At 37.8% G+C, this 9,406-nt stretch overlaps 2 protein-coding genes across 3 annotated transcripts; both read left to right on the forward strand.

Moving 5' to 3' along the window:
• Positions 1–2,798: 2,798 nt before the first annotated feature.
• Positions 2,799–4,591, forward strand: LOC117109467. The gene is made up of 2 exons (XM_033251829.1): positions 2,799–4,457; positions 4,571–4,591. Exons 1-2 carry the CDS (start codon positions 2,799–2,801, stop codon positions 4,589–4,591), a joined length of 1,680 nt encoding a protein of 559 aa, XP_033107720.1.
• Positions 4,508–8,815, forward strand: LOC117109468. Of its 2 annotated transcripts, XM_033251831.1 has the most exons (3): positions 4,508–7,602; positions 8,147–8,257; positions 8,671–8,815. In XM_033251831.1, exon 1 carries the CDS (start codon positions 4,597–4,599, stop codon positions 7,366–7,368), a length of 2,772 nt encoding a protein of 923 aa, XP_033107722.1. In that variant the 5' UTR covers positions 4,508–4,596; the 3' UTR covers positions 7,369–7,602; positions 8,147–8,257; positions 8,671–8,815. The 2 variants fall into 2 exon arrangements, with proteins under 2 accessions (XP_033107722.1, XP_033107721.1); XM_033251830.1 differs by having other exon boundaries at positions 4,508–8,257.
• The last annotated feature ends 591 nt before the right edge of the window (positions 8,816–9,406 follow it).

Consider the following 9,406-nt stretch of genomic DNA (forward strand, 5'->3'; position numbering starts at 1 on the left):
TATACCAAATAAAGATGTTAAGTAATTACCATAGATACCATTAACACATTGAAATAAAAATGTTAAATCCAGGAAATTACGTCGACTTTTAAGTGAAGGAAGATTAATAGAACTTTTTGGAACATTACGTACCCTTGAAACAAATTTAACGAAGCGGTGTTGAATAATGTCAATTTTAGAGGCTTGTGTTGAACTGATGCTGTTAAAAATAACTGTACAAGTTTCAACTTACGAACTAAGGAATTAAACAGAGAGATATGGGTATTTACATTATTAATATGCCAGCAATTTCGCTTGACGAGTCCTAACATCTTATTAGCTTTAAAATATATAATGTTTAATATGTTCGTTAAAATTAAGCTTAGAGTCGATAATTATGCCAAGATCACAATGAGAATTTAAATAAAATTTTGTTCTTTTTAATACAAATATTTAAAACTTTACATTTACTTAAACTAAGTTCCATATGCCAAGTATTGCACCATGAATTAAGTTTATGTAGATCATCTTGTAAAAGGCGTGAATCGTGCATATGAGATATTAATCTAATCAATTTCAAATCATCAGCATAGAGTAAACAATGGGAATTGAAATTCGAAGGTAAGTCGATGAAAAGGGTAAAAAATAAAAGTCCCAAAATTGTTCCCTGCGGGACACCTGATCTCACAGGGAGCCAGTCTGATGTACTGCCATCAATTGAAACCCTTTGTTTTCGATTGTATAAGTAATTGCGCAAAAGCTTTAAAACATTTCCAGTAAAACAAAATTAGAAAGTTTATAAATGAGGAGTTTATTGTCGACTGTGTCAAAGGCCGTTGCAAAATCAGTGTATGTGACATCACATTGTGTTTTATTGTCAAATGCTTGATATGCAAAAGAAATTAATGTTGCAAGGTTGGTGGTACATGATCTATTTGGTATGAAGCCATGCTGAGCAGGGGAGAGAACGGGTAAGACGTGTTGAAATAAATGGTTAAAAATTAAACGTTCAAAAATTTTAGATATAGTTGGTGTTATCGATCTCATTATCGCACTTTGTATGTAGCGCCCTCTTGCGATTTTATTATCTTGTTTATGTTTTCTGTACGTTGCATTATGGGGTAGCTTTCCTCTGTTCGCCTTTGCGCGTGGGTTTTAAATTCAGTAGCATGTACCGGTTGAAGGTAAAAACATGTGTGGCTACTCATTGAGTTTTTGAATCCTGTAATATTATGGGTATGTTTCTATATTTTCTTATATTAAGATGATCAGATTGTTTTATATTGTTACATAGACTTGCCATGTTGTGATTTAATGCTTGATAAATGCAAGTTTATAGATTATATTGTGAAATACTGCTATTAATTTATAGCCTAGGCCTAAGTTCTTTTCTTCACCGCCGGGCAAACAGTGCCTTCGCAGGTGTGATGTGCGTCGGATAATTTTTAAGGCCTATTTCTTATTACAGTACAATACGTGGCTATATACCATATACAATGATTATGCAGTATAAGGCCAAATAAAATAAATTGTTTGTTTGCCCTTCTTTTTTTAAAAATGATAAATAGGGGCGGGTAGAACAAGTTTTTTTTTAAATTTATTTATTTATTTTAAACACTCATTAGATGTAATAAAAATAACCCACAGAGGCCTAGAATGGCAATATCTTACTTCAGACAACAACTTTAGACTAATTTGTAGGGCATCTGCCAAAAAATAAAGATAAATTCACTCACATTTTTTTTTTAATTTGTAAAGCAAAAAGTAAAAAAAAAAACCAACTTTTAAAAGTTTTTTCGTTTTTCCACCCCTATTTTTTTCAGCGAGTTAGGGGCAGGTGGAGGAAGGCAAGCAAACAATTTTTTTTTTGGCCTAATGTTTAAAGATAAATTCAATATATAATATAGCCAATGAATGTTATTAAATTTTTGAAGCTTACATAGTTAATTAATGTTTACTGATAAATACAATCTATGGTATTGTATAGCTGATGGATGTTAAATCTAGATACAGTAATTCCTTTGTGTGAATTTATTATTTTGTGTAATACACTACAGTATTACTGTTTTATTATCTTGATTAATCATATGATTTAGTTTAATACTATTTAAATCACTCATTTAACAGTCACCAGGTCGGTGCGAAGTGACGAAATAAATTAGTCTGACAAACTACAGGAACTCGTCTCGTATCCTACTTTGCGTGTAATAGTTTGGCGCCCTCAGTGTTATCTGGCTAGATACCACTACAGTGAATAAATTTAGTAATGACGACTGAAATGGAAGCAAGGCAAAAGGAACTGAAGACCTCGCGTCGAAACAAGAAATCCTTCATGACGCGCAACATTAATCAACTGATGGCAATGTTGGAGGATCCCGAGATAGAGGTGCAGTCCGTTTTTGAGTTGATGCAGACGTGCGAGGAAGCGTTTCGAGATGTTGAATTGGTACATCAAGCGCTATGTGAATCCCTTGACGATGAAGCCTTTGAGACAGAAGAGGACTGGATACAGAAATGCCAAGAGGCGTTTTGGAAGGCAAGAAATGTAGCTAGAAAATTCTTGACTAAAAAAGGTGTAACAAAAACTGATGTATCTAGTTCAAGTTCTAGCGATAATGTAAATAATCCTAATGATTCACATGTTATGTCTAATCAATTTAGCGACTTAAGGTTAGCCTTAGAATTGCCAAAGGCTCACATAGAAGAGTTCAATGGTGATCCAGTTAGTTAACAATTTCAGAACGAATGTAGCCTCAAAGTTGAGCGATGACAATGCTAGGCTACAATATCTATTACAGTTATGTAAAGGCAAGGCACGTATGTGTATTGAAAGCTGTGCACTTCTAGAATCAGGCGGCTATAACACAGCGCTAGAGATACTGCGCAAGCAATTTGGTCAGCCGCATATGATTTTAAATAGGCTTATGAGCGAACTTCTAGACAGGAAACGCATTTCTGCTGGAGATGGTGATGGTTTGTGGGCTCTAGTAAGCTCTATGAAAAAGTGTCAAGTGACACTTTCCCAGATGGGTTATGTTAACGATTTGAATAGCACTTCAAATCTATTGAAGATACAAATGTTGCTTCCTATTGGAATGCAGAATGCCTGGGCTGACAAGGCACATGATTTATTACAGAAGGGTGAACCCACCTTTTTAGACATGCTTGACTTCCTTGAAAAGAAGGCAGAAGTATCATGCAATATGTTTGGCCGTAGTATTGGCAAGAGTAGTAACGTTAGTATCGGTAGCAGTACAAATGAACGACCTAAGGTCAAAGCCAACAATATAAAGACTAGAAGAAAGTTACAATGTTTTTATTGCAATGAAGAGCATATGTTGACTTCTTGTATTAAGTTTCTACATATGAATTATGATGAACGATTGAAGGTAGTCAAAGAGAAGAGACTGTGTTACAGGTGTTTAGTGATTAGTCATTCTGTACATCGATGTCGTCGTGATCAGTTGAAATGTAGCAAGTGTGATTCTATGAAGCATCATGAGCTACTTCATCCAACAGAACAGCCTCCAGTCGTAACATCTCGTGCGGCGATGAGTGGCAGGAACGTCTATCTGATGGTAGTTCCTGTACAGGTAAGAGCTAGTAATGGCAATCAAGTTACCACTTTAGCTCTATTGGACAATGGATCTGACAGCAGTTTGTGTAGCGACAGCCTCAGACGTAAACTTGGAGTAAGTGGCCAGAGAGTGACGTATACGTCGGTGACAATCAATGGGGAAGAAACTAAAGATGGTCTAACTATCGAACTGAATGTAAAGGGTATGCGTGAAGAGAAAGAAATTGCTACCAAGGTACTCACTGTTGACAACATACCATCCAGTTCTGATGCTGCTCCCACTAAAGACGAACTTCAGAAATGGGATCATCTAAGTGATCTGCCGGTGAGTGATAACAAAAATTTGAAGGTTGATCTTCTTATAGGTGCTGATAATCCTGAAGCATTTTGGGTCATTGATGAGAGGAGAAACCAACCTAAAGATCCATATGCCATAAAAACACCTCTAGGCTGGTGTGTGATGGGACCAGGACTTGAAACTAAGACGCGATCCATTTGCCACAGAATATCTATTACTAATGAACAGTTACTAGAACAACTTAAGAAAACTTGGATTGTAGACAATGGGTTTGAAGTAGATGAAGACTCGATCGAAGACAAGCGAGCAAAGCAAATCATGTCTTCCACAGCATCGCAAACCAACACCAATAACTATCAGATGGGCCTCTTGTGGAAAAGTGACAACCATAAACTACCATGTAACAAACCATTAGCAAAAATCCGATTGTCCTGTCTCGAACGCAAGCTACATAAAGATCCAGAGTTGCAAAAGAAATACGCTGAGACGGTAGAGTCCTACATTTCAAAGGGGTATGCAGAACCAGTAGAAGGGGCGGGAGACGATGGTAATGAATGGTACCTGCCGCATCATCCAGTGATTCATCCTCGTAAACCTGGTAAAGTGAGAGTGGTGTTTGACTGTGCGGCTAAATGGCAGAATACCTCCTTGAATGACCAGCTGCTAAAGGGTCCAGATGTCATTAGTAACTTAGTTGGAGTGCTGTTAAGGTTTAGGCAAGAGAGAATTGCATATAGAAGCAATGTTCCACCAGGTGAAAGTCATACCAAGCGACCGAGATGTCCTTCGTTTCTTGTGGTGGGAAGGTGGAGACACAAGTAAGCCTGTTAAAATGTTTAGAATGGCAGTGCATCTGTTCGGTGCGACCTCATCACCTTCCTGCGCTGGCTATGCCTTGAAGCGAACTGCTGAAGACAACGAACATGACAATGCAGATGAAGTTGGAAAACGAACGATAGACGCCATCCGACATAGTTTCTATGTAGACGACTGCCTGACTTCCACGAATGACACAAAATCTGCAGTAGAACTAGCACAACGACTTAGGTCAGTTCTAGCAAAGGGAGGTTTTAGATTAACGAAGTGGATCAGCAACGCTCGTGAGGTTCTCGATAGCATTCCCGAGTCCGAGAGAGCTCCTTCTGTATCGCTGAATCTGGACGAACTACCAACTGAACGAACGCTGGGTGTGTCCTGGGATGCTGAACTTGACGTGTTTAAGTTTGAGGTTGATGTAACATCTAAGCCCATGACTAGACGAGGTCTGTTGTCGGTGACCAGTTCCATCTACGATCCGCTAGGATTCGCAGCTCCTTTCGTTCTTTATGCTAAATCCTTACTCCAAACTGTTTGTCGAAGAGGATCTGATTGGGATGAAGTATTAGACGATTCTGAGGTAAAGGTCTGGAAAGAATGGTTAGCTAACGTCCCTAACTTAGTCAATGTTCGAGTACCTAGATGGATGATGCTAGAACAAGCAGTCAAGACCACCCTACACATCTTCTGCGATGCATCTGAGAGAGGATATGCAGCATGCGCCTATTGCCGAACTGTCTCTAGTGATAATGAGGTAAATGTTGTGTTTGTTATGGGTAAGGCGAAGGTGACTCCACTTAAGAAGGTTTCCATTCCTCGTCTGGAATTGCTAGCTGCTGTATTGGCCGTGAAATTAGAAGGCATGATAAAGCGGGAAATTAACGCTCGCTTCAAATTTGAACCTACCGTCTTTTGGAGCGACTCAATGATTGTACTTGGTTATATCGCCAATGAGAATAAACGCTTCAAGACGTTCGTAGCAAATCGTGTAACGTGTATTCGAGAGTCGTCAAACCCTGATCAGTGGCGACATGTTCCGACTGAAGTCAATCCTGCCGATGAAGGATCGAGGGGGACTCTGCTACTGAAGAGTTGGATCATCGGTCCTGACTTTCTACGCAAAGACGAAGCGAACTGGCCTGTTAATAGACATGCAGAGACTCAATCAACTGACCCTGAAGTAAAGGTGAACGTCTTCACACAAGCGGTAAGAGTCAATATCCAAAGGAACTTAGTACTAGAAGAGTTGTCAAGTAAGATTTCTTCTTGGACCAAACTCGTTAGAGTATATGCGTATGTTCGGCGATTTATTGTAAGAGCAAAAGGGGCTACAAACTCAAACATGACAAGTTTAACCGTAGCAGAGATTGAGGGTAGTGAAAGCGGAATCATCGCATGGATTCAGAAATCGGAATTCAAGAAATGGCAAGCTGATCAACGATTGAAGAAATTTCAGCCAGTGTTAATGGGACATCTACTCAGGGTAGGCGGTAGAATTGATCAGGCAAGAGTAGATGATGCTATAAGACATCCTATCATTCTTCCAGCATATACTAATGTTACTAACCTCATTATTCGCCATTATCATGAAGCTGTAGGTCACAGTGGGTGGATGTCGACTCTAAATGCGCTACGTCAAAGATTTTGGTTGCTGAAGGGCCGAACTGCAGTGAAGAGTGCACTGAGTCACTGTGTTATATGTAAGAAGTATGGAGCAAGACCAGCCCAACAACTAATGGCCAACTTACCCGCTGAGAGACTTGACAGCGACAAACCTCCATTCACGAATGTTGGTGTAGATTTTTTCGGGCCGTTTAATGTAAAGCAAGGTAGGAGCACAGTTAAACGATACGGCTGCATCTTCACTTGCCTCGTGAGCCGAGCTGTTCATCTAGAGTTAGCAAGTAGTCTTGAAACAAACTCATTTATCAATGCACTGAGAAGATTTATTGCAAGAAGAGGGCAACCAAAGAAGTTCTTAAGTGACAATGGAACCAATTTTCATGGAGGAGAAAGAGAACTAAAAGAGGCGATCAAGAAGATGAAGACAGATCAGATTGAAGATTTTTGTCATACTAGAGGGTTTGAGTGGAAATTTAATCCAGCTAATGCTAGTCATTTCGGAGACGCTTGGGAACGCCTAATCAAGTCAGTGCGCAAAATCATGAATGGTGTGCTAAGACAACAGACCGTGAGTGAAGAAGTGCTGACGACTGTCCTGACAGAAGTTGAGTCAATCCTGAACTCAAGACCATTAACTGATATTTCTCAAGACCCCAGGGACGAAGAACCCTTAACACCCAATCATCTTCTCCTTCTTAGGAAAGGGCCTGATGCACCTATAAATATTGGCTTAGACAAATCTGTCTCATATGGGAAAAAAAGATGGCTGCAGGTCCAGTATCTTGCATCGCTGTTCTGGACTAGATGGAGAAAGGAGTATCTACCGTTATTACAACAAAGACATAAATGGACGACGCCTAAAGATAATGTAATGATCAACGACATAGTCCTCCTCGTCGATGAAACAACTCCGCGTGGGAAATGGCCAATGGGCAGAGTGCTTGCGGTGCGAACCAGTAGTGACGGTAAAGTTAGAAGTGTCGACGTGAAGGTGAACAATAACATCCTGAAGCGACCTATTGCAAAATTATGTATTGTTCATAGGGAAGCAATTGCTAAGGCAGTTAATGTGTAAATTCAAATAGTTTATGAATTTACAGGGGGAGTGTTATCGATCTCATTATCGCACTTTGTATGTAGCGCCCTCTTGCGATTTTATTATCTTGTTTATGTTTTCTGTACGTTGCATTATGGGGTAGCTTTCCTCTGTTCGCCTTTGCGCGTGGGTTTTAAATTCAGTAGCATGTACCGGTTGAAGGTAAAAACACGTGTGGCTACTCATTGAGTTTTTGAATCCTGTATATTATGGGTATGTTTCTATATTTTCTTATATTAAGATGATCAGATTGTTTTATATTGTTACATAGACTTGCCATGTTGTGATTTAATGCTTGATAAATGCAAGTTTATAGATTATATTGTGAAATACTGCTATTAATTTATAGCCTAGGCCTAAGTTCTTTTCTTCACCGCCGGGCAAACAGTACCTTGGCAGGTGTGATGTACGTCTGATATTGGTTTAGGCCTATTTCTTATTATAGTACAATACGTGGCTATATACCGTATACAATGATTATGCAGTATTATAATGTTTAGAGGTAAATTCAATATATAATATAGTTTCTGAATGATGTTATTAAGTATTTAAAGCTTACATAGTTATATAACATTTACTACAATCTATAGTATTGTATAGCTGATGGATGTTAAATCTTGGTACAGTAATTCCTTTGTGTGAATTTATTATTTTGTGTAATACACTACAACATTACCGTTTTATTATAGCATGATTATTCATATGATATAGTTTAATACTATTTAAATCACTGATTTAAATGACGATTTGTTTACAGTATTATCTTACCTGATTGCGGTTGTAATCCTGATGATAAGGATAGCATTTGATGAAAGATCTGTGTATTGATGCTAGCTTCAGTGTGCAGTTGTATTGCGCCATAATTTATGTAAGCTCATTGACCAATGTTTTATGTATCATTGCTAAGTATATTATTACATTCTGATTAATGTTCACGGTTAATTGCTATGATTTTAACATTAAGTTAGCTTTATAACTTATGCTTTAATTTCTATGTTTCTACACTAATGCAGCATATTGTGAATTATGCATTACTTGTGTACTCTAACATGTTTATTATGGATTGTATTAATTATGAAGTTACTTTTCATGACTTAAATGTAACTGACTAACTTATGTATGTACTTGATGTTTAGAGTTTAGTCTCTTTACATGATATAGTTTCTCAGTGAAGATTTTATTGAAAGTACAGTATTATTATTGATTGAGGTTGTATTGATGATCTGTTTTTAATATTATTATTATTGTATTGTATCTTATATTTTTTACATTTATATTCAGTCACCAGGTCGGTGCGAAGTGACGAAATAAATTAGTCTGACAAACTACAGGAACTCGTCTCGTATCCTACTTTGCGTGTAATAGTTTGGCGCCCTCAGTGTTATCTGGCTAGATACCACTACAGTTGGTAATATAGATATTGGGCGGTAATTAGTGACATTTTCTTTTCTACCATTTTTATGTATGGGACATATATTAGCCATTTTCCATGCTTGTGGGAACGTGCCCCCACGTATTGCCCAATTGAAAAGAATATGTAATGACCTAGAAAGAGGAGTTGTACCAATTTTTAGAATAACATTACTAATATTGTCACTACCCGATGATTTACTCGTATCAATTTGACTTAGAAGCATCTCAATTTGACTTAGAAGCATCTCAATTTTATTTTTATCAATTTGAAATGTTGAAAGGTTATCGAGAGGATATTGTGGGAGATGGGGATAGACGGAATTAAAGTTATGTACCTTAAATACCGAGTTAAAATAATCATTAAAAACCTTAGCTTTCTCCCCTGGTGTAGATGCAAATATGTCCCCATGGCGAATAATATTCGATTTATCTCTAATTTTATAGCGCGGTTTAATCCAGCTACAAAATCGCTTGGGGTTAGCTCTCATGTCATTTGATAATTTATTGACATAAGAATAATATTTTTTCATGGAGGTATCCTTAAATACCTTGCGGGCCGCCGAAAAATCATGAATATTTTTTGGAGTTGGATTTTTCTTTTTTT

This window comes from Anneissia japonica, unplaced genomic scaffold (assembly GCF_011630105.1).
Source record: "Anneissia japonica isolate Jap-2015-1 unplaced genomic scaffold, ASM1163010v1 scaffold5916_len19067_cov166, whole genome shotgun sequence".
NCBI classification, from domain to species: Eukaryota; Metazoa; Echinodermata; class Crinoidea; order Comatulida; family Comatulidae; genus Anneissia; species Anneissia japonica.

Excerpts from the sequence above, each read along its gene's own strand:
- LOC117109467 (XM_033251829.1), top strand. The coding sequence starts at position 2,799 with ATGTGTATTGAAAGCTGTGCACTTCTAGAATCAGGCGGCTATAACACA. Across the intron at positions 4,458-4,570 it reads ATCCTCGTAAACCTGGTAAA|GCAAGAGAGAATTGCATATA; the intron begins GTGAGAGTGGTG and ends GTTAAGGTTTAG.
- LOC117109468 (XM_033251830.1), top strand. The coding sequence starts at position 4,597 with ATGTTCCACCAGGTGAAAGTCATACCAAGCGACCGAGATGTCCTTCGT.